We start from the raw sequence: 26,271 nt of genomic DNA, 5'->3' as shown, positions 1-26,271 counted from the left end.
AAAGACTGAGTGTCCCCTCCTTTGGCACTGCCTGGAAGTTTGGGCCAACAAGCCCCAGGCAGCACTGGCAAAAGCCCAGCATGGTCCCCAACCACCATAAAACCCCGAGCCAGGACTTCTCCCTGCTCTCTCTAGCCATTTTCAGGGCTACTTGGGAACCTGCACTGCTCTATCCACAAAGACTCACGGTACCAGTAGGAAGCCTTTCACATCCTCTTGGTGCAGGTGTAGCATCATCAGTCTTGACATCCAAATGAAATTTTGTGTGGAGGGTCCATTCTGCCTCTGTGAGGTGATCTCAGCACTGTGATAGTTTTCTCTTTCTGGGCACGAACAACGTGACGAGGTTCAAAATGCGCAGCTTTAAGATGGGTTTCCATTCCAAACCTCTCCAATGTCAAAGGATACAAGTCTGTTCTGCTTGTATGAGCAATCGCGTGTCACAGGGACAAGTCCCTTTGCTCTCAACCATTATGAATATTAAGTTGGTGTTCATAAGTTTTTCTACGTGGAAGATTCTGTAAAATATTTTTAAAAATCAGAAAAAATTATCATGAGAAAATAGATTTCAAAGATTTTTACACATTAAAATGAAAGAAAATAGGACCTTTGAAACAAAGCATCACCTACACGAACAGTAACACTGAATGATTTTAGAAGAGAAAGATTACCATGTTTGATTAACATGGACATGCTATCTCTCAAATGAATACTAAAAAAATTCCAACAGATGTTTTAAGTGTGACCTTTGTTTCTTAAATGATAGTCCTCAATGCAAAATAAACACCATCTAGTTGTTTCATTTTACATATTTAGGGAATTGTGGTATCTATCACTGAAAATGTGCCCAAGTTGCCTTATTTTACAGTAAAGGAAAGTAGGAGCACAAAAATGGCTCAGCATTTCCCCAAGTCATGGCAGACTGAAGTCTGGATCAGTGCTGTTCAACCAACTTTCTGTGAAGACAGCAACGTCTTCCGCTTTAACCAGCATGGTAAACAACTGCCACATGAGGCTATTGAGCACCTGAAATGGTGACTAGCGTGACTGAGGCACAAAACTGTAATATTAATTAATGCCATTGATGATTAAAATTGCCACCTGTGGCTGGTCACTACTGAGTTGGGACAACACAGGCATAGACAGAATTATGGGCTTTGAATTCCATGCAGTGTTTATTTCCACATCTTAAGCTGCTTCTACCTTCCACAATAAAAATGTAGATCTGTCATTAAAGAGTAATTTATTTTTCAAAGAATGGGATTTTTTTTTTAACCTATTGAAGGTGGGACACAGCATAAAGTTACACAGCGCAAATGTAAGCATGATTTAACTTAATATCTTATAACGATCTTTACAGTTTAACTTAAGTTTTTTTTTTTTTTTTTTGCGATATGCGGGCCTCTCACTGTTGTGGCCTCTCCCGCTGTGGAGCACAGGCTCTGGACGCGCAGGCTCAGCGGCCATGGCTCACGGGCCCAGCCGCTCCGCGGCATGTGGGATCTTCCCAGACCGGGGCACGAACCCGTGTCCCCTACATCGGCAGGCGGACTCTCAACCACTGCACCACCAGGGAAGCCCCTAACTTAGTCATTTTTTAAAGTATATATTGCTGTTACTGAACATCAGTCAATGAAAGCCCAAAGACTCTAAACTCTTTCTGATGTACCCATTAAACATGCCACAGTTCTGTTTCCTGAAGGTGATGTCCTGATATACTAATCTCGAAACAACACGGTATGCTTTTTTCTGAGTACATGCCTTACTCTGCCCCTTTCCTCTTCCTCCTCCTAGGATATACAGGTTTAATAAAGTAAGTCATAAAATCATGCTGACCATGTCTATTAAAAATTTGTGCTAGTTTCAGTTAACCCCCTCCTGAAAATATATATATTTTTAACTGTTACAGACTTCTTTTCCAAATCGCCTAGCAACTACCTATTCCATCCCTGTCAGCTGCTCAGATTACCTCACCTCCTCATCTTTCCTCTTCTCTCTGTTAACATTTCTTCTAGAACAAGCTGTCCTCAGCTACTGAAAACAAAGTGTCCCAACTCCGTGCCTTTCTGCTCCGTTCTCAGGGATCCTGTGACATGGATTATCCCTTTCCTTTCAAAACTTCAAAAATCTCCCACCTTGCCTTTCTCTCTCTCATTACAACAAAATTAAACCTCTCCATCTCTTCCAAAATGTTTTCAAGATGTTTTATGGGCGGTGATGACTAACATTAAGCTTGATTTTAGGAAATGATATGTTCTCCTAGTTCTTTCAGTTTCAACTCAAAGATACATTCAATTCTAAATTTAAGTGAAGACTACAAGTAAAACTTACTAGCCAAGAATATTTTTGTTAACCTGTTTAGTAAATATAATTAATTCTAATCTTATCAGAGAAAATAATCTCTGAAACTATCTTGACATTAGAAAAATTTTAATATGGATTCTTCGAGACAAAATATAACACAATCAAGTTACTCTATGCTCTGCCTAAAAGTGGGTATAATTTTTTTGATCACGTAATTATTACTGTTGAAGGGATTACAACTTATCAGAGTTAGAATTAATTTTAAAAACTTTCAGAGAAACTGAAGAGCTCTGATTATTTTCAAAGCAGTTATTCAGATCTCTCGCACTCAAAAGACAACCTCCGTTATTTTCTGTGACGATTATAAAAGTGAATACAATTTCTTAGTCAAACAGGACTAGTCCAGAAATGAAGAAACAAATTACCTGGAACAGTTTCCACAGTCTAATACACCGCTGAATGATTTACTATCGTTATCGAAGAAATACTGGGTTTGTTCGGTAATGCAGCTCTGCTTTGATAGAGAGGCTGTGAAGTCGTCATCTTCCATCTCAACTGTGGGGAAAATAAAGACCATCACCATGAGAGGACACTTCAGTCGGTCTCCCAGAGCTTTCATTTCTCACAGAGCAAAACAAATGTATGAGGGCAGGCACCTCAACTGGCTTGTTTACTCCGTGTGACGTAGTGGCAGCCCTTAAAGATGCCCAATAACTATCAATAGAATAAATGAATTTGAATACATTTGAGTTTGAATACAGCTGCAAAACAGAGGCCAATGTGACCTAGGAATGTTTCTAAGGCAGTAGGAAAGTTCTGACAAAGAGATTTCAACCTACAAAAGTGTTAAATGGACGATCTCTCTCTCTCTCACACACACGCACTTTCTGAGTTTTGAACTCGGAGCATCCAAAAAGAAAATGTTAATTATTATGACAGTATCTGAGCATTTACATACCTGCCTCAAGAAGTCGTGGAAAGGTCAAACTCAAGAGAAACTGCTGTAGAATAGACCTGAATTTTAAATATGAAAAAGTATTGATATTTTCCTTCATAAAATAACAAAAACCAGAGTATTTTCGGCATGTACACAAACACGTTTCTTTTTCATCTTTTTGGAAAAAGTTGAGAGTTTGCTAATAGAAAGTTGAGCATTTTTATATAAGTATTTCTTAAATTATGCAAGACATTGTCAATTCCATTCTGTAAAAGAAGTCATGAAGTCAGATGTGTTCAGGACCCAGTGAGGGACACATATGTGTCAAGACACCTAATACAAAATCAGAGCCAGGAGAAGTGATAACTCTAAGAGGGAGAATGTCATCATTCTGGTGCGTAGTTTTCACACTCAAGATTTTCTCCTTATTTTAGTTATTAAAGCTCTGTGGTAGGAAAAAAACCCTAAACAAAAATGACTTTGTACCATGGGTTTACGAACTATTTACTTTACAATATAGAACATATTTGTAAATACATCATGTGGCATTCATGAAATAAAATATACATATTATATATAGGGCATATGGCATGCCCTATATATCAGTTTTACAATAAATGACAATTGAGCCAAATATTAGTAAAAACTCATCTGGAACTGAGTTTAGTTAAAACAAAAGTTGGGGGGGAGGCTGAGGAGGGGGAAGGTTCTGGCCAGAAAATAGCATAAAGACAATCAAGTATTTCACGATGACTACGAGCTTCAGAAAACCTATGTAAATTCATATACAAATGTCATTGTCAGAACAGAAAGCACCCTTTTTCACAATTTTTTAAAGAATAAATTGGATTTTTAATCTAACATCTTTGCTATTTTAATAAAATGGCATAATCGTTTAATTTTCGCTGGGAAAGCCACAACATCAAGTGAACGTTATAGATTAATATACATGGAATAAAACTTATACAATACAGTAGGGTAATGATACGAGAGAGAGAGGGAGGGAGGGAGGGAGGGAGGGAGAGAACGGACCCAGACACAACAGGAGGATTAGTTACTTGACTGATCAGACCCAAACAATGACAAATTTGATCTTCCAGACTTTCCACAGTGCCTCAATAAGCAGTTTAAATGTCTTCTTTTCATAGATGGCAGGATATAGGTAAGAGGGGAAGGAGGGAGGAAGGGTAGAACCAGTGAAAAGAATTAGATCCATTTCAGGAACATGATGCTTCTAAAATGATGCCAGCCTTTGTAAGAAAAATGAAGAGGTAGAAAGATAAGTCATCATGTCATGAATTTGATGGATGAAGACATTTAACTTGCATAATGAAGGCAATAAATAGTAACTTTTTATAGATCAATATGCCTAAAATGTAAGGACTGAGTATAATATAAACAAAAAATACAAATGAAAAGAGTTTCAACAGATCCAAAGGTAAAAGAAGCCCCTGAAAAGGCTGAAGTGTGCCTGAGCATAATACTGTTTTCATATAAAAAGCTGAATAACTGTAACGGTTTTACAGTGATCATTAAGAAAAAATACTTATGAATATTACCAATATGTGCTGTAGGAAATGAAAAAACAAGTTCCCATAATAATTATCTACATGTCCATCTTTCCATCACATTCTTTACTATTTCACAACAGTTTTCTCTCAATACCAATAAAACTACAATTTTGACTTACCAGGCAGCAGCAGTGGCCCACCAGCCAATGTGTAATATGTCTGCTATTGATGGCTATAAAATAGAATAAAAAAGCATTACGTTAATCTACACTGAGTGTCCCTCTGAGAGAATGGAAGGGTGAGTTGCATATTACTGACCACGTATGCTGAGCGATGCCCTGCTCCTTGCTTTGGTGCAGCTCCAGGCTCACACACTGACTGATAATCATAAGATTTATTATAAGCATAAACTGATATATTAACCAGGTGTCTCATCAAACTTGGATCAATCTCTCCAAAAAATCTTCCAATCTGGTACAGAAAAAAATAATAAAGTGTCAAATATAAGCCAAATATTAACACCTGAACCAGTACAAACAAAAGAAATGATACAAAGAAACAGAACTAAAACTACTGAGGAGCTTGAAAACAAAAGCAAGTAATAAACCAGTATATGATACTCTGAAAGAACTCCAGTGAGATTAGGTATTCTCATTTCTGAATGGCTCCCTGTGCTATTTGGAAGGAATGGACAGTTTACTAAGCCTTAAGTCACAATCCAATAAGAGAAATGGTGAAACTAGAAAAAGAAACTTGTAGGGACTGTGCTGAACTGGAGTGAGTCCCATCTATAGGGACAACCTGTAGCTCGCCAATTCCAACCCATAAATATTGTAATTTAGGAAAACTGTCCAGTACTGAGAGATCTTTTTTGTTTGTTTTTTAAAGAGAAGCCAGATATACAGATTCAGAAACGAAATTAGTTGGCAATTAATTCTACTTTGTTTAAAATCCTGTGTAAACCAAAGAGCCTAACTTGCCAATTTCCAAATTTCAGGTTAGAATTTTCATCTGTTTCAAACCAGCTATGTATTAGGACTGCCATTATCAACTGATTAATATGTGAAAATTTTCTAAATTTCTGAGAGATCAAAAATAAAAAGTTCATATGATGTTAAAATCCTTAGCTCTATATTTTAATGGTAACCCTACCAGAAAGTAAACTCAGCTAACAAATATAAGGAAAACTAGTTTTAGGATGCATTTCTTAATGCTTTATATTTACATTAAGAACTTCAATTATCAATTTTTATAGTGGTGTGAAGGGGTTTTGTAATGCTGATCAGGGAAACACACTTTGGAAACCCTACTCCTTGCCACTTTAGGTACATACCTGGTTAGTGTAATCATCATGATTTGCCATCAAAAGAAACCCACCGTCATCTAGAATCACACAATCCATTACCTAGCAAAACAAAAATAACAGTTAATACACTTTTTTAGGAAGGTTAGGTTACATAATCATTACTCCATTATATAGATGATTATAACAATAAAAATAGGAGAAAAACTTAGATAACTGTATCTTCTCTTGAACATATATGCTCAGGAGATTCTGATGAAATAAATTAAGGGCATGCATATAGATTGCTGTCAAACCATCAAGGCTTGAAATTCCACCACGATCCGTCTAGTTAAAATAGTCAACTCAGGGACTTCCCTGGTGGTGCAGTGGTTAAGAATCACCCGCCAATGCAGGGGAAAACGGGTTTGAGCCCTGGTCCGGGAAGATCCGACATGCCGCGGAGCAACCAAGCCACAACTACTGAGCCCACACGCCGCAACTACTGAAGCCCGCACACGTAGAGCCTGTGTTCCGCAACAAGAGAAGCCACTGCACCACAATGAAGAGTAGCCCCTGCTTGCTGCAACTAAAGAAAGCCCGCGTGCAGCAACGAAGACCCAATGTAGACCAAAAAAAAAAAAGTCAACTCAGTCTGAACGAAAACATAAGAACAAATTAGAAGTAATCTTTTCACCACCCCACTGTCATCTAAATGAACCAGGAAATTGGATAAACCAAAACATTTAATAATGTACAATTATTATTTTAAACACATACTTAAGATTTTGACAAGAAAGACATTAAGAAAAATCCATTTGGGGCAATATTCATCACACGCTTAAAAATAAAGAGCAGCAGCATGAGGTTATTTCTAACTATTTTATACTAAAAATATTTGATTGGATAATCTCAGATGTAAAAGCAGGAAACAAGGCAAAAAAAATGCCTCTGACAGAGGAAAAATAATCATATATCCTAAAGTATTCCCATCCAGTTTAAGTTATGTTTAAATGCATGAATCAATTTAATAATTTTTATTGTATAAAATCACAAAAACATTGTTTTCAGATTTGGGGACGTAATGCACTCTATTTTTCTAACATGAAAGGAGCTTGCTAAAACCTTTGCTCTAAAAACAGCTGATACATAGTGTATGTAAAATGAATGTTACAAAAATAATTAAAATTACTGGCTTATGATTTCACAAGACTAGGAGTGAATAAAATGATATGAAACCCCTGCTTCCTTTGGAAATATATAGACGTACATAAGAGGACTGAAAGAAAATAGTGGAATTTGTCATTCTTATTCATTATATGAATAATTTATCTAGTACCATTCTTTTTTTTTTTTTTTTTTTTTTTTGCGGTACGCAGGCCTCTCACTGTTGTGGCCTCTCCCGTTGCGGAGCACAGGCTCCCGAAGCGCAGGCTCAGCGGCCGTGGCTCGCGGGCCCGGCCCAGCCGCTCCGCGGCATGTGGGATCTTCCCAGACCGGGGCACGAACCCGTGTCCCCTGCATCAGTAGGCGGACTCTCAACCACTGTGCCACCAGGGAAGCCCTCTAGTACCATTCTTACAGCATCTTACAGCTTGGAACAAAGCAAGTTGACATTTGCTTTTTCAATTTCTCAAACAGAAATGGAAGTAATAGAAGACAACGTAAAATCCAATCCAGGCAAGTAAAACTATGTAATACCAAGGTTTAGTTAAAAAACCTTTCTCACCACTATAAACACAGTGTGAAAAATTCAGATACAGTGCAAAAGATGAGGGAAGATTGCACTGATAATCAATAAATATGCTTCAGTTTAGAAACTCTGGTCAGAAATGAATTTGTATTTATATGTACAAAAGAATCTAACACAATTGAGACTGAAGCGAATACAGTCTATGTTGATATGGCTTTTTAATGAATATTTAAAAATGCTTCTAATGTTTAAGGTTAGGAATTAAAAGCATATAATTCAAATTCTTATCTATGAATTAGTTCACAATCCCATACAATATTTTTTTAGCATTTGACTAAACCTTCCTGCATCTTTCTTTATCATTAGAGTCTTAGGAAGAGTAACACAAAAAATTGTACTTAAAAATTCCATTTTAAAGAGTTTTCTTACATCACTGTTTCTTTTACAGTCACAAACTGGACCAGCACACTGAAAGACAGAAATACAGTTATCACCTCATATTATCTTTCTAGTTGGATTTTAATTATATCATTTTAATTATTACCATACTGTAATTAGAAATTTTATAACAATTAGTATAAAAGATTAAACAATAGTCTAGTCAATAGCTTTATCTTTACAAATTAGAAAATATCAGCCAATAAATATTTAAACTAGCATTTTAAATTATAATACTGAAATATCTTCCTATTATTTATTAGTTGACTAAACAAAAAATTCTTTGAAAAAATGGTAATTCATAATTCTGCTTCAATGTAGTAGCATCGAAAATTTATTTTGTCACTGTATAAGACTTTGCTTTCTAAGATCAGTAAATGTAGCATAAGAATTTTTTAAAAAGTTATCTTACCGGATCCCTGATTGATGTTTTGGTGAAATTCTCTATCCAGGAATTTATATCAATTTTAATTCCAACAACTGAAACAATCATGTAAAGAAAAATTGACACATACATTTAAAAAATGTAGCTATAATTCTCATTTATCTTTCCTCTCACATTTAAAAATTCCTGAGCAGGCAAATGTAAGTTTCTTAAGAGAAAAAAAAAAATCTGTTTAATTGCAGATATACATTGAAAAGCTGATTCAAATTCATTTAAAAGGTGGCAAATTTAATTAGCTACAATATAATTTCTAGGGTATGATAATTTAATTTATATTCAATTTAATGCTATTTTATAATGTTTATTACAGACATATATTTCTTGGGGTTTTCATTAAAAAGTAATGCTAATAGCTCTTAAAGTGTTATATAAACTTCGTTTATACACACATTTATTTACTATAACCTGGTTAATTAACTAATAAAGGAGGCTTAAAAAAAGGAGTGTCAGGAATAGCTTTATAAATATGAGGTCATTCAAGGTGGTGGGTTTTAAGAGGCTTCCCTAACCTGACCAGTGCATGCAGTAGGTGCTTAAGAAATGTTTGCTGAGAATATACAATGGAGAAAAGACAGTCTCTTCAATAAGTGGTGCTGGGAAAACTGGACAGCTACATGTAAAAGAATGAAATTAGAACACTCCCTAACAAACACCATACACAAAAATAAACTCAAAATGGATTAAAGGGCTAAATGTAAGGCCAGACACTATCAAACTCTTAGAGGAAAACATAGGCAGAACACCCTATGACATAAATCACAGCAAGATCCTTTTTGACCCACCTCCTAGAGAAAGGGAAATAAAAACAAAAATAAACAAATGGGACCTAATGAAACTTAAAAGCTTTTGCACAGCAAAGGAAACCATAAACAAGATGAAAAGACAACCCTCAGAATGGGAGAAAATATTTGCAAACGAAGCAACTGACAAAGGATTAATCTCCAAAATATACAAGCAGCACATGCAGCTCAATATCAAAAAAAACAAACAACCCAGTCCAAAAATGGGCAGAAGACCTAAACAGACATTTCTCCAAAGAAGATAATACAGATTGCCAACAAACACATGAAAGGGTGCTCAACATCACTAATCATTACAGAAATGCAAATCAAAACTACATGAGGTATATCACCTCACACTGGTCAGAATGGCCATCATCAAAAAATCTAGAAACAATAAATGCTGGAGAGGGTGTGGAGAAAAGGGAACCCTCTTGCACTGTTGGCGGGAATGTAAATTGATACAGCCACTATGGAGAACAGTATGGAAGTTCCTTAAAAAACTAAAAATAGAACTACCACACGACCCAGCAATCCCACTACTGGGCATATACCCTGAGAAAACCATAATTCAAAAAGAGTCATGTACCACAATGCTCACTGCAGCTCTATTTACAATAGCCAGGACATGGAAACAACCTAAGTGTCCACAGACAGATGAATGGATAAAGAAGATGTGGCACATATATACAATGGAATATTACTCAGCCATAAAAAGGAACGAAATTGAGTTATTTGGAGTGAGGTGGATGGACCTAGAGACTGTCATACAGAGTGAAGTAAGTCAGAAAGAGAAAAACAAATACCATATGCTAACACATATATATGGAATCTAAAAAAAATAAAAAAGGTTCTGAAGAACCTAGGAGCAGGACAGGAATAAAGATGCAGATGTAGAGACTGGACTTGAGGACATGGGGAGGGGGAAGGGTAAGCTGGGACGAAGTGAGAGAGCGGCATGGACGTATATATACTACCAAATGTAAAATAGCTAGTGGGAAGCCGCCGCATAGCACAGGGAGATCAGCTTGGTGCTTTGTGACCACCTAGAGGGGTGGGAAAAGGAGGGTGGGAGGGAGACGCAAAAGGGAGGAGATATGGGGATATATGTACATGTATAGCTGATTCACTTTGTTATACAGCAGAAACTAACACATCATTGTAAAGCATTATACTCCGATAAAGATGTTAAAAAAATTCAAAAAAGACAAAAGAAGAAATGCTTGCTGAAGTGTGGATAAATGAGTGGATGAGTAGGTAGGTGAGTAGGTGGCACGTGAATGAGTGATTGAGAGAATACGATTGAATGAGTAAATGTGCAATTGAGAGAATGAAGGAAGGAGTGAATGAGTTGCTGAGTGAATAATGGAGTGAATGTATGCAGTTCAACCACTGGGGGGTGAAATTGCCCTCAAGAGCAGACAGGAGTTTATCTACCTTCTCAATCTGGCCTATTTTTTCTAAAATTCAAACAATACTGAATTATACTTTTTTTTTTTTTTAACTTTTACTGCATCTGTTCATTCCAGCCCACTTCTAATTCCCACTGATGCTTAGTTTTATGAACTTTTTCATTTGCTTGATTTCTTTTACCAAAAGACTCATTATTCTATATATTTTATTGTAAGGTTTTTTAAAAATAGATCCCTACCTAATTCTTTTTAACAGATACATAGTATAGATATGCCACAATTTATCTTTTCCCCCAATGATGGAAACTTAACTTTTCATGTTTAAATTATTACAAATATTCACATCCTTGCCCATATCTACTTTTGTATATTTGAAATACTTTATAGGATAGACTTCTGAGTGGAATTGCTGGATCAATCCAGCAATTAGAATTTTGATATACAACACGAAACTGACTCCCTAAATTTATGTCAAGAGTGTTTAAACATACACACTTCTTTGAAAACTCAACTCTTATTTTATCCCCAATCTCACATGTAACTAATTGTGTTTCATTTTATTTTTCAAATTTGACTTTATTTTCGTTGAAGCTTTCTGATAGCCTTCCTGATAATCAGTGCCAGTTGATAATATAAACAGTAGGTCACATTTAATTTTGGTTGTGTGTATGTGTATACAATATATGTGCTTACCTGCAGGTTTAAGAAGTTTTCCTTGGATGTATATTTCTACAGCTTTGCTTACCATAATGCCTGATTCATAAGCACCAGGTCCACTTTCTAAAAAAGGAAAAATAGACCTATCTAGATAAATCAAATAATATTACATTTCTTTTAACAGGTACAGGTGGATACTGTTTTACTTAAATGTTCTAGCATAAATATGTTATCAAGAAGTGGTCTCCTCTTCCCTTTCCTTCCATTTTATAGCAGGCTAATTAGAGTGTCCAGGAATTGGTTTGCATGAAGTGACTTTGGAATGAGAATTACTCAGCTTGGCTGCATCACTCTCACAATAAAGAATGCACACCAAATCCCTGCTTTGACACTTACTACAATATTGGGGAGGCTGCTGAAGTAAAGCAGAAAGATTGACCTTAGATTCACAAAACTGCTGTAAAACTGTAAAAGATACATATTCCTGGAAAAACTGAAATTCTCTGAACTTCAGTTTCCCCATTTGTGAAAATGGTGATGGTAGAACCAACCCCCAGAAAGGATGAAGGATTAAATTAGAAAGTTTTAGGGAAAGAACCCAGTATTTTAAAATATAGGCTATTATTAATTTTTATAAATGTTATGCAACTAATACCGATTAAAGAGCAAACTGATTAATTACATTTTTAAAATTCATTAAACATTCTTAAATATATTTGCAGTTTGTGAAATGAGGGATGATCTATATGTGTTTCAATGTATTATGCATGCCTGTAGATATGCTGTCTTTATATTACTGGGTGGCTGATTTCTTGTAGATGCATTTTACTTCCTCAACTAAATGGATGCTTCTGTCCTTCCAATGTCGTGCACATGGTATATGCTTAATGATGACTATTCTGAGCAAATAATATAAAATATATTGTTTGTGTGGGGGGAAGCAGGTAGTAGCAATAATTTATTTTTAAAAAAGGAATTGAGATGGCTGAATTCTAAAGCAATACTTACTGTTAAAGTACGGAGCAGTGAAAACATAGTTATCGTTATCAAGACTTCTTTTATAAAAGCTGTCCTCATATGTTTCTGGGTTTTCTTGCCAATTTTCTCCAGCCCTAAGGAGGAAATGGGTCATCATTTTTATTCTTTAATCTACTCAATAACTTACTTTTCCCTCTGTGGACACCACTAAACTTTACAGATATGTCTGTATCTTAGGTATGTCTAAGGAAGTTAGTGGTAATTGATGGTGTAAATGACATTCACTACTAAGCAACAGATCTGCTTAGAATTAAACTAAGGAGCAGAAAAAGCTGACGTCTAGTTTTACTCTGCCATTTACTAGCCAGCTTATTATAGACAAGTCAGTTAATAAGTCAATTAATATTAATGAGCCTACACAGCCCACTTTATGGACTCTTCTGAAGATAAACACAGATAAAATCCATAGAACAGTGAAAACAATGAAGTGCTATGCAAACATTGCCAATTGACATATATGTAATCACCATTATGTTCATTTAACCAGGTTAGCTTATGTCTATGAAGAGAGAAATCTCTCTGATAACCTCTTCAATGTTGTAATATATATGACAAGCAAAAACATCATTGAAGAATTATAATAGCATTTTTGAAAGAAATGGAGTATTTTAATAATTAAGTACTTCAGGTGAATTCCAATTTAACTACTAATAATGATCAGTTTCTCTGAAGAATGGCTTCCTTATACAGTAAGGTACAGATCCTTGGAGTAGTCCTTTGTAATCTAGTAATTTTTACAGATGCTATTTGAACTTACTCTTTGGGATAAACTCTGGTAATCCCACCATCAGTCACAACAAACCGTGCTTTCACTCCCTTGCTGGAACAGAAGACAAAAGAAGGAAATTTCATTCAACTTATTCTTTGTAAGGTGTTAGTTTAGGTGTTGGTGGTACAAAGAGAAACAGAATGAGTTCCTGAGATAAAGGAAGCCGAAGTAAATGTATCAATAGATGTAAAGTATGTTTTAATAAAACATAGTTTTTAGATATTTCTTAAAATATCTAAGAAATAGTTAAAGGGAGGATGCTTAAGGAAGACATTTCATAAGAAATAATGAGATAGCTGCATGCTGAAGATGGAATGGGAGTTAACACAGATGACAGGAAGACATCACATGTAAAGAAAAGAGTACATGTAAGGGAAAGCTAGTGAAGAGTGGTAGTATTTGGTGTAATAAAAGCATAAGGCATGAGGTGAGAAACAACAGGAGGTAAAGTTGCAAGTATAAGCTTCTGAAGAATGGTCAGCTCATGAGTGATCGTGAAATCCACGCTGGAGAGGCTGCTTCACCTTCACCCTGAAGTTAGGGCTCCGTTTTAAAAGTGAGACTCTGGAAAGTATGAGTTACATGGAGAACAGCCTGGGGCCTGTGGGCAGAGGAATTGGAAGCCCTAAAGGCGGAGACATCAGCTGCTGTGATTTCTTAGATATGGAAAACAATTAGAACCCTGAGTATGAGGCAGAGAGGAAAACATTTTTAGAAACAATATTTAGCACTTGGTGGTTGATTGGAAATGGGGCGGAGAAGAGACTGGAAACGAGAACCATCGTCAGATTTCTCCCTGTCTTGACTGGCTGTAGGGCAGGGCTATTAGAAAGCTAACTGAACATTTACTAGAAGCCCTAGTTTACCACCAACACTGAGACACACGCAAGCACACCTATTTAATTTGATCATTCACACTGTAGCATATACATGTGTAAAGCTGAGTAATGGTAGATGTTAGTCCTGACACACACCCACAACTGAAAATTCAAGTTGTCAACAACTGCAAAATGGTTTTCCTGGGAAACGGTTATTAAAGATAAATAATAAACTTTAAATTTGAGACTTATTTTCCAAAAATTTCCCAGAGAGAAGCTAAACTGAAATACAGAATATATATCTTTTATTAATAAGACAAACACTTACATGTTTTTCTGCTTACTCCAGTAATTCTGGACAAGTTCATTTGTAAAGCCGGCATCCAGCAAGACTCTATTAATCAAGTCCGTATTGCCTAACAGAGAAGGAAAGCCTCAATTACACCCATATAGTTTAATTAGGATATTAATGAAACAAACATTTTCTATTTCCAGAAGCAATTTAGAGTGGATATTTCTATGAATTTAAAAATGTAACCTTATTAATTTTCTACATTTTTTATATTGTTCCTCTTCCATTTTTCAGGATATGGACAAAATTAGAAGTGGAAAAACCAATTCTAAATTAGGCAAATTATTTTATAAATGCTATCAAAAAGATAAGGATTCCAAAGTATCATAATTTCACAGACGATTTTATGCCTAAATATAAAACTACATAATACATATAGGGTTTTCTTTGTTTTTTTGTTTTCTGTTTTGGGGCCAAGGAACAGAATAACTTATCACAGACCAGCACTGCTCCAAGACCGGCTTTTGGAATCTGCTGGTACTGATGAAAGAGCACAGGCTTCAGGCTGTCACTTCTGGAGTAACTGAAGAGAGTATTAGCCCAGGTTTGAAGGTAATGGAGGGAAGAGATGACGAGGACCAAGGGTCAATGAATACACTCTCTTAAACAAAAAATGTTGCCTTCTTCCCTTTCTCTTGGCTTCTCTGCTCTAAGCCCATAAAGCTCTGAAATAACCTACAAGTACCGACTGAAACTTCACACTTCTTATTTCATTTTATTCAGATATGGAATATATGGTCTTAGTTAATATTGTATTACCACAAGAATTGGGAGTGGCATAGGCTAGAAAACATTTTAGTTCCTTTTAATTACTTTACCTCAATGTATCTTTCACTCAAGATTAAAGGATCAATTTAATCCATATTTTAGACTTCATTTCAATTCATTCTAGGAACTTTTATTACATTGTTTTAGAAACAATCACTATAAAAAATAATCCTTTTGGAAAGTGAGTGATATATTTTAATTCTTAAATCCTTTTAATTCTTAAATCCTTTTAGGTAAAACAAAAGAGACCATTGTTTTAATCTGTAATATAAATCAATGTTGCAAGTAATTTCATAGTTTGATTCATATTTTCATTATGCTCTAAGCCTAAAATCAATCTTGAAATCTGTCTCCTGCAGCTGGTTACACGCAATAGATTATTAGTATTAAGCTTTACCATTTTATACATTTACACTTTTCATTTTTACTTTAATTCAAAAATAAAGAAGAATATGAAGAAGACAACCACTCTACAGCATTCACATTTAGGTAGTTTAATATATTAACTTAAACAATAGATGAGAACTGTAATTTTACTGATGGATTAAGTACTTTTATAAAGCAAAGTTAAACTTGTACCTCTTTAAAAAAAAACCATTTAGGACAGTTACATTTCAATCACTGATATCTACTTTTAGAGTTGGTTTTACAGATTATTGATAACATGAGGTAAAGTATGATTGAGAAAAATCTATAACACTGTCACAGGAAAATAGAAATTATTTCATAGCTATGAACTCTTATAATAAAACATCTAGTAAATTCTCAATTTTTTATATAATCATCTCAAACATTTCCCACAGAATTATAGGGGAGGCAGAAAAAAGTTAATTGAAATGAAGGAAGAGACTGAAGAACATAAATAACACTATGGATATTAGCACTATTTTACTAAAAGTATTTTCTTTAAACACTTGTACTTCTCTGAGATGAGACATCCAATTAAAGGAGTATTCAATAATCTTATTACTTCAGTTCTCTCTTGGAAATAAATAATAACATTGTAAAGGTTCTGCTCAGAACGAGCTCACACTGAGCAGAAAGTTTTGAAATCATGCGTGTTCAGGCATGATCAATGCAGACTTCACCCACCCATGACAGGCTTCCAGAGTGGCTCTTTCGAGCAACCGGCTAACTCGTCTTAGAGGTGCTCAGTAGTAATTTCTTATGAGATAAATATAAGTTTGAGAGACAGCTTTAAGAAGGGATTTTCTTTTTTTTATAACTGAGGAAATGCTTTATTTAACCCTTCCTGATAGCAGGAGAAATAACTTTTCAGAAGAAAAGAAAAAGAGAGAAGAAGGACGAGGGAGAGCAGAAGGGAGAAGATGGAAGGAGAAAGAGAACAAACAAGTCATTTACGTGTACTTTTATCTTCAAGTTATATTTACTAAGGTAATTTTTGCCAGGCAGTTGGTTTTTCTCTCTTATTTCCTAAGTATACTGCCTTTTCTCCTGATTGTACTTTTTAATAAATAGGGTAATTTTAGGAAGAAAAAAGTTAGGATTTTTAAATGTTTTAAGAGCCCAGAATCCACAAATCTCTATGAGGTTTCAGAGTATAAATGATGCAAATTTCTCTGAAAGACAAATAAAATTGTTAAAAACTAACTACTAAAATTTAGCCATTCTAACTTGATTTACTTCATAAAATGGTAAATTATAGATGCATATTTTTAAGATTAACGTTAACTGTGATCAAGATAAAACCCCAGGACGAGGGGAAGATGGCGTTAAGAGTAAGTCGAGGAGATCACCTTCCTCCCCACAGATACACCAGAAATACATCTACACTTGGAACAACTCCTACAGAACACCTACTGAATGCTGGCAGAAGACCTCAGACCTCCCAAAAGGCAAGAAACTCCCCATGTACCTGGGTAGGGCAAAAGAAAAAAGAATAAACAGAGACAAAAGGATAGCGACGGGATCTGCACCAGTGGGAGGGAGCCGTGAAGGAGGAAAGGTTTCCACACACTAGGAGTCCCTTCACGGGCGGAGACTGTGGGGGGTGGAGGGGGAAGCTTCAGAGCTGCGGAGGAGAGCGCAGCAACAGGGGTGCGGAGGGCAAAGCAGAAAGATTCGCGCACAGAGGATCGGTGCCGACCGGCACTCGCCAGCCCGAGAGGCTTGTCTGCTCACCTGCCGGGGCAGGCGGGGCTGGGAGCTGAGGCTTGGGCTTCTGTCGCAGCGCAGGGAGAGGACTGGCGGCGTGAACATAGCCTGAAGGGGGATAGTGCGCCACAGCTGGCCGGGAGGGAGTCCGGGGAAAAGTCTGGACCTGCCGAAGAGGCAAGAGACTTTTTCTTCCCTCTTTGTTTCCTGGTGCGCGAGGAAAGGGGATTAAGAACGCTGCTTAAAGGAGCTGCGGAGACAGGCGCAAGCCGCGGCTAAAAGCGCGGACCCCAGAGACGTGCATGAGACGCTAAGGCTGCTGCTGCCGCCACCAAGAAGCCTGTATGCGAGCACAGGTCACTATCCACACCCCCCTTCCGGGGAGCCTGTGCAGCCCGCCACTGCCAGGGTCCCGGGATCCAAGGACAACTTCCCCGGGAGAACGCACGGCGCGCCTCAGGCTGGTGCAACTTCACGCGGGCCTCTGCCGCCGCAGGCCCGCCCCGCACTCCGTGCCCCTCCCTCCCCCCAGCCTGAGTGAGCCAGAGTCCCCGAAACAGCTGCTTCTTTAACCCTGTCCTATCTGAGCAAAGAACAGAAGCCCGCCGGCGACCTACAAGCAAAGGCGGGGTCAATTTCAAAGCTGAACCCCGGGAGCTGTGAGAACAAAGAAGAGAAAGGGAAATCTCTCCCAGCAGCCTCAGAAGCAGCAGATTAAATCTCCACAATCCACTTGACGTACCCTGCATCTGTGCAATACATGAACAGACAACGAATCATCGCAAATTGAAGAGCCGTGTGGATGAAAGGCTCTTGGTGCTGCAGCCAGGAGTCAGTGCTGTGCCTCTGAGGTGGGAGAGCCAACTTCAGGACACTGGTCCACAAGAGACCTCCCAGCTCCACATAATATCAAACAGCAAAAATCTCCCAGAGATCTCCATCTCAACACCAGCACCCAGCTTCACTCAACGACCAGCAAGCTACAGTGCTGGACACCCTATGCCAAAAAACTAGCAAGACAGGAACACAGCCCCACCCATTAGCAGAGAGGCTGCCTAAAATCATAATAAGGCCACAGACACCCCAAAACACACCACCAGACGTGGACCTGCCCACCAGAAAGACAAGATCCAGCCTCATCCACCAGAACACAGGCACTAGTCCCCTCCACCAGGAAGCCTACACTACCCACTGAACCAACCTTAGCCACTGGAGACAGACACCAAAAACAACGGGAACTACGAACCTGCAGCCTGCAAAAAGGAGACCCCAAACACAGTAAGAGAAGCAAAATGAGAAGACAGAAAAACACACAGCAGATGAAGGAGCAAGATAAAACCCACCAGACCTAACAAATGAAGAGGAAATAGGCAGTCTACCTGGAAAAGAATTCAGAATAATGATAGTAAAGATGATCCAAAATCTTGGAAATAGAATAGACAAAATGCAAGAAACATTTAACAAGAACCTTGAAGAACTAAAGATGAAACAAACAATGATGAACAACACAATAAATGAAATGAAAAATACTCTGGATGGGATCAATAGCAGAATAACTGAGGCAGAAGAACGGATAAGTGACCCGATAGATAAAATAGTGGAAATAACTACTGCAGAGCAGAATAAAGAAAAAAGAATGAAAAGAACTGAGGACAGTCTCAGAGACCTCTGGGACAACATTAAACGCACCAACATTCGAATTATAGGGGTTCCAGAAGAAGAAGAGAAAAAGAAAGGGACTGAGAAAATATTTGAAGCGATTATAGTTGAAAACTTCCCTAATATGGGAAAGGAAATAGTTAATCAAGTCCAAGAAGCACAGAGAGTCCCATACAGGATAAATACGCCAAGACACATATTAATCAAACTGTCAAAAATTAAATACAAAGAAAACATATTAAAAGCAGCAAGGGAAAAACAACAAATAACACACAAGGGAATCCCCATAAGGTTAACAGCTGATCTTTCAGCAGAAACTCTGCAAGCCAGAAGGGAGTAGCAGGACATATTTAAAGTGATGAAGGAGAAAAACCTGCAACCAAGATTACCCTACCCAGCAAGGATCTCATTCAGATTTGATGGAGAAATTAAAACCTTTACAAACAAAAGCTGAGAGAGTTCAGCACCAACAAACCAGCTTTACAACAAATGCTAAAGGAACTTCTCTAGGCAGGAAACACAAGAGAAGGAAAAGACCTACAATAACGAACCCAAAACAGTTAAGAAAATGGTAATAGGAACATACATATCGATAATTACCTTAAATGTAAATGGACTAAATGCTCCCACCAAAAGACACAGATTGGCTGAATGGATACAAAAACAAGAGCCATATACATGCTTTCTACGAGACACCCACTTCAGACCTAGAGACACATACAGACTGAAAGTAAGGGGATGGAAAAAGATATTCCACGCAAATGGAAACCAAAAGAAAGCTGGATAGCAATTCTCATATCAGACAAAATAGACTTTAAAATAAAGACGTTAGAAGAGACAAAGAAAGACACTACATAATGATCAAGGGATCGATCCAAGAAGAAGATATAACAATTATAAATATTTATGCACCCAACATAGGAGCACCTCAATACATAAGGCAAATACTAACAGCCATAAAAGGGGAAATCGACAGTAACACATTCATAGTAGGGGACTTTAACACCCCACTTTCACCAATGGACAGATCATCCAAAATGAAAATAAAGAAGGAAACACAAGCTTTAAATGATACATTAAACAAGATGGACTTAATTGATACTTATAGGACATTCTATCCAAAAACAACAGAATACACATTTTTCTCAAGTGCTCATGGAACATTCTCCAGGATAGATCATATCTTGGGTCACAAATCGAGCCTTGGTAAATTTAAGAAAATTGAGGGCTTCCCTGGTGGTGCAGTGGTTGAGAGTCCGCCTGCTGATGCAGGGGACACAGGTTCGTGCCCAGGTCCGGGAAGATCCCACATGCCGCGGAGCGGCTGGGCCCACAAGCCACGGCAGCTGAGCCTGCGTGTCCGGAGCCTGTGCTCCGCAACGGGAGAGGCCACAACAGTGAAAGGCCCGTGTACCGCAAAAAAAAAAAAAAAAAAAGAAAATTGAAATTGTATCAAGTATCTTTTCCGACCACAACGCTGTGAGGCTAGATATCAATCACAGGAAAAGATCTGTAAAAAATACAAACACATGGAGGCTAAATAATATACTACTTAATAACGAAGTGATCACTGAAGAAATCAAAGAGGAAATAAAAGAATAACTAGAAACAAATGACAATGGAGACACAATGACCCAAAACCTATGGGATGCAGCAAAAGCAGTTCTAAGAGGGAAGTTTATAGCAATACAATCCTACCTTAAGAAACAGGAAACATCTCGAATAAACAACCTAAACTTGCACCTAAAGCAATTAGAGAAAGAACAAAAAAACTCCAACGTTAGCAAGAGGAAACAAATCATAAAAATCAGATCAGAAATAAAAAAGAAATGAAGGAAATGATAGCAAACATCAATAAAACTAAAAGCTGGTTCTTTGAGAAGATAAATATAATTGATAAACCATTAGCCAGACTCAATCAAGAAAATGAGGGAGAAGACTCAAATCAATAGAATTAGAAATGAAAAAGGAGAAGTAACAACTGACACTGCAGAGATACAAAAGATCATGAGAGATTACTAAAAGCAACTCTATGCCAATAAAATGGACAACATGGAAGAAATGGACAAATTCTTAGAAATGCACAAGCTGCCAAGACTGAATCAGGAAGAAATAGAAAATATGAACAGACCAATCACAAGCACTGAAATTGAAACTGTGATTAAAAATCTTCCAACAAACAAAAGCCCAGGACCAGATGGCTTCACAGGCAAATTCTATCAAACATTTAGAGAAGAGCTATCACCTATCCTTCTCAAACTCTTCCAAAATACAGCAGAGGGAGGAACACTCCCAAACTCATTCTATGAGGCCACCATCACCTTGATACCAAAACCAGACAAGGATGTCACAAAGAAGGAAAACTACAGGTCAGTATCACTGATGAACATAGTTGCAAAAATCCTCAACAAAATACTAGCAAACAGAATCCAACAGCATATTAAAAGGATCATACAACATGATCAAGTGGGATTTATCCCAGGAATGCAAGGATTCTTCAGTATACACAAATCAATCAATGTGATAAACCATATAAACAAATTGAAGGAGAAAAACCATATGATCATCTCAATAGATGCAGAAAAAGCTTTCAACAAAATTCAACACTCCTTTATGTTAAAAACCCTGCAGAAAGTAGGCATAGAGGGAACTTAGCTCAACATAATAAGGCCATATATGATAAACCCACAGCCAACATCATCCTCAATGGTGAAAAATTGAAAGCATTTCCACTAAGATCAGGAACAAGACAAGGTTGCCCACTCTCACCACTCTTATTCAACATAGTTTTGGAAGTTTTAGCCACAGCAATCAGAGAAGAAAAGGAAATAAAAGGAATCCAAATCGGAAAAGAAGAAATAAAGCTGTCACTGTTTGCAGATGACATGATACTATACATAGAGAATCCTAAAGATGCTACCAGAAAACTCCTAGAGGTAATCAATGAATTTGGTAAAATAGCAGGATACAAAATTAATGCACAGAAATCTCTGGCATTCCTTTACACTAATGATGAAAAACGTGAAAGTGAAATCAAGAAAACACTCCCATTTACCACTGCAACAAAAAGAATAAAATATCTAGGAATAAACCTACCTAAGGAGACAAAAGACCCGTATGCAAAAATTTATAAGACACTGATGAAAGAAATTAAAGATGATAAAAGTAGATGGAGAGATATGCCATGTTCTTGGATTGGAAGAATCAACATTGTGAAAATGACTCTACTACCCAAAGCAATCTATAGATTCAATGCAATCCCTATCAAACTACCACTGGCATTTTTCACAGAACTAGAACGAAAAATTTCACAATTTGTATGGAAACACAAAAGACCCCGAATAGCCAAAGCAATCTTGAGAACGAAAAACGGAGCTGGAGGAATCAGGCTCCCTGACTTCAGACTATACTACAAAGCTACAGTAATCAAGACAGTATGGTAGTGGCACAAAAACAGAAAGATCAATGGAACAGGATAGAAAGCCCAGAGATAACCCCACACACATATGGTCACCTTATCTTTGATAAAGGAGACAGCAATGTATAGTGGAGAAAGGACAGCCTATTCAATAAGTGGTGCTGGGAAAACTGGACAGGTACATTTAAAAGTATGAGATTAGATCACTCCCTAACACCATACACAAAAATAAGCTCAAAATGGATTAAAGACCTAAATGTAAGGCCAGAAACTATCAAACTCTTAGAGGAAAACATAGACAGAACACTCTATGACATAAATCACAGCAAGATTCTTTTTGGCCCACCTCCCAGAGAAGTGGAAATAAAAACAAAAATAAACAAATGGGACCTAATGAAACTTCAAAGCTTTTGCACAGCAAAGGAAACCGTAAACAAGACCAAAAGACAACCCTCAGAATGGGATAAAATATTTGCAAATAAAGCAACTGACAAAGGATTAATCTCCAAAATTTACAAGCAGCTCATGCAGCTCAATAACAAAAAGCAAACAACCCAATCCAAAAATGGGCAGAAGACCTAAATAGACATTTCTCCAAAGAAAATATACAGTCTGCCAACGAACACATGAAAGAATGCTCAACATCATTAATCATTAGAGAAATGCAAATCAAAACTACAATGAGATATCAGCTCACACCAGTCAGAATGGCCATCATCAAAAAATCTAGAAACAATAAATGCTGGAGAGGGTGTGGAGAAAAGGGAACCCTCTTGCACTGTTGGTGGGAATGTAAATTGATACAGCCACTATGGAGAACAGTATGGAGGTTCCTTAAAAAACTACAAATAGAACTACCATATGACCCAGCAATCCCACTACTGGGCATATACCCTGAGAAGACCATAATTCAGAAAGAGTCATGTACCAAAATGTTCATTGCAGCTCTATTTAAAATAGCCCGGAGATGGAAACAACCTAAGTGTCCATCATCGGATGAATGGATAAAGAAGGTGTGGCACATATATACAATGGAATATTACTCAGCCATAAAAAGAAACGAAATTGAGCTATTTGTAATGAGGTGGATAGACCTAGAGTCTGTCATACAGAGTGAAGTAAGTCAGAAAGAGAAAGACAAATACCGTATGCTAACACATATATATGGAATTTAAGAAAAAAAAATGTCATGAATAACCTAGGGGTAAGACAGGAATAAAGACACAGACCTACTAGAGAATGGACTTGAGGATATGGGGAGGGGGAAGGGTAAGCTGTGACAAAGCGTGAGAGAGGCGTGGACATATATACACTACCAAATGTAACATAGATAGCTAGTGGGAAGCAGCCGCATAGCACAGGGAGATCAACTCGGTGCTTTGTGACTGCCGGGAGGGGTGGGATAGGGAGGGTGGGAGGGAGAGAGACGCAAGAGGGAACAGATATGGAAACATATGTATATGTATAAGTGATTCACTTTGTTATAAAGCAGAAACTAACACACCATTGTAAAGCAATTATACTCTAATAGAGATGTAAAGAATAAATAAAATAAAATAAAATAAAATGTGTTTTCCTCTGCATAGAGGAAAGAACAATGCAATAAAGAACCTTCAAAAGATCATTCCAAATTCAGTTCCCCAAATTTGAGAGGAACAAGGTAAGCATATACTATTTACATCTAACCTTTTGCAAATATTGAATACCTAGATTTGAACATTGGATTTTACTTAATAACAGAATAAAATTTCTGTAATATATAAAAAAAATTAAGGGTCAAATTATTACTATTAAAACTTCAAAAAGTAAATAAATAAACCAGCATACCAACAAACTAAATTGAACCACGATTTGACTACTTTGGATATAACCACAGTGAAGCAATTATTGCAAATTAATGCATACTTACATGATGGGTTGTTTGGAGTTTTTCTATCAATAAGCTCATTAAAATTTAAAAGAAATTCGGTGTTATTATCTGATATTTTAAGATCATTGCAGTAATCTCTGAAAAAAATAGTTTAGGATATTAGGTGTTAAAATCACAACTTGACAAAAATGTACACAGTAAGCATAGGTAGTGAAAACAATTTTTAAACTTTTTACTAGCTGCATGACTTTGCAAGCTGTTGAATTCTGGTTATCTCCATTTCCTCATCCTTATAATGGAATAATACTTTAAAATCAAGTGGTCAGGATTATATATTATATATTAAATATACTGACCATTTGAACTCTGGACAGAAGTGCCCAATAAGTGTTGGCTTCTGTTACTCCTACTGTACTATTGTCATTTTATGTGGTAGGTTAGCAATTTACATATAGAAATTAAGACTGAGAAATTTAAAGATATATATTTATCAAATATCTACAATAAACCCATTGTGTTAACGTGTTTTTGAGAAATTACTATTTTAAAAAATCGAGTAAAATAAAGTGGCATTGATTTAGTTATTTGCACATATCTGTAATTACTGACTTAAGAAAAGACACTACTGTCTCTGCATTCAGCTGACTGCAAGACTGTTTTGGCACATGAAAAAAGTAAGTGCTCACACAGATCATCAGTTGGAAAGGAGAATTATTTTAATAATCTTTTCAGATAATTGTGGGTGTTCTTTTTTCTTGAGTAACACACTAAAACTTGATTATTTGCAATTTCTTGATTCGTAATTTGTGATATGGAATCTGAAACAATACCAATGAACATTTTGTACTCTGTTATATTAAAATTCAATGTACCATCTTACATTTTGAATGAATCTTTTACCCATCATGATTTTTATCACATCATAAATTGGTTACTTGGAAGATATGAATAATGCAGATGTTCTAAACGGTAACATATTTTATTACACAATAATGAAAATTCACATTCATTAATAACATCACTGATCTCACCAGATAAGTCTATAACTATGGGGAAGCTGTCATGCTTACAGTAATGAATATGTAACTTTCCTAAAATTCTAATTTTTGTTTGAAGTTCAGGTTTTGTCATTGGGAACAAATACTTTCAGTTGTTTTCTTCAAAGTAAAAGGCTCACTTAACTAATTTTTGGGAAAATGTCTGCCAAATACCCAAGTCTGAATAACCACAGTTCCTCTGTCATTCATTCTTTCTAGTAAAATGATATCTCATGGAAAAAAAGCAAGAAGCTCCTATTTTAGCTCTCAATTCACACAATTTTTGGAGATAGGCAAGTTACTCTGGTATGCAGTAAAACTTCCTTTTTTTTTTTTTACACAGAGTATTAAAAGACATATACTCATGGGTAAACCTCAGTAAAATTAATAATTCTTACTGCTTTAATCAAGGATATTTTAAAGTGACACTGGCTTTTTCCCCAATGTGGGTGCCTGGCAATGAAGATTACGGTGGCTACCAGTAGTCTTTAGTACCATTGTCTTGATTCCTGATAAGGTATCAGGTCACCATTGCTTTTGTACTGTCACTGCAAATGTCAATATGATGAAAAACACAAATGCCATTTAACATTGTTAGGCAAACAGCTTTGTCCGTGCAGATTCTCTGAAAGAGACTTTGGAACCCACAGGGTTCTATACTTTGAGAACTGCTGTCCTAAGTGTTTTGGAAATTAAGAATAAATGTAAGGCAACATAAATATTATAAGAAGATTGCAATTATAATAACTAGGTTAATACAACTAACAGACTGGATAATCAAATATTCAAGACAAAAATGCAATCAAAAAGTAAACATTTTCGGATGCAAAAAGTAAACAGTATCTAAATACAAAGCTGCAGAGAGGAAAAGAAAGTCAGAACTTCAAAAACAAGACTTCTCGGTTCATGGAAAATTTTCGTTTAGAGACAAGGTTTAAAAAGTTTTCATAATACCCATTAAATTACTGA

General features: G+C 36.6%; 1 protein-coding gene across 1 annotated transcript in view; it reads right to left on the bottom strand.

Annotated features, from left to right (window-relative positions):
- Positions 1–26,271, bottom strand: part of CACNA2D1 (calcium voltage-gated channel auxiliary subunit alpha2delta 1) — a 514,071-nt gene that overhangs the window by 20,966 nt on the left and 466,834 nt on the right. Inside the window, exons 24-36 of the mRNA XM_022554402.3 lie at positions 24,305–24,402; positions 14,412–14,499; positions 13,254–13,316; positions 12,467–12,570; positions 11,495–11,581; positions 8,578–8,645; positions 8,157–8,195; positions 6,086–6,157; positions 5,071–5,223; positions 4,932–4,984; positions 3,263–3,318; positions 2,730–2,859; positions 409–518 (exon numbers count right to left, since the gene is read on the bottom strand). Coding sequence (XP_022410110.1) covers positions 409–518; positions 2,730–2,859; positions 3,263–3,318; positions 4,932–4,984; positions 5,071–5,223; positions 6,086–6,157; positions 8,157–8,195; positions 8,578–8,645; positions 11,495–11,581; positions 12,467–12,570; positions 13,254–13,316; positions 14,412–14,499; positions 24,305–24,402 — 1,121 coding nt within the window. The remainder of the gene's footprint in view (positions 1–408; positions 519–2,729; positions 2,860–3,262; positions 3,319–4,931; positions 4,985–5,070; positions 5,224–6,085; positions 6,158–8,156; positions 8,196–8,577; positions 8,646–11,494; positions 11,582–12,466; positions 12,571–13,253; positions 13,317–14,411; positions 14,500–24,304; positions 24,403–26,271) is intronic.

The sequence above is a fragment of the Delphinapterus leucas genome, chromosome 9 (genome assembly GCF_059928025.1).
Source record: "Delphinapterus leucas isolate spDelLeu-1000000601 "Yukka" chromosome 9, BTC_Dleu_Yukka2, whole genome shotgun sequence".
NCBI classification, from domain to species: domain Eukaryota; kingdom Metazoa; phylum Chordata; class Mammalia; order Artiodactyla; family Monodontidae; genus Delphinapterus; species Delphinapterus leucas.
The sequence above is the reverse complement of the archived record's forward strand: the minus strand, read 5'-3'. Positions and strand labels throughout refer to the sequence as shown.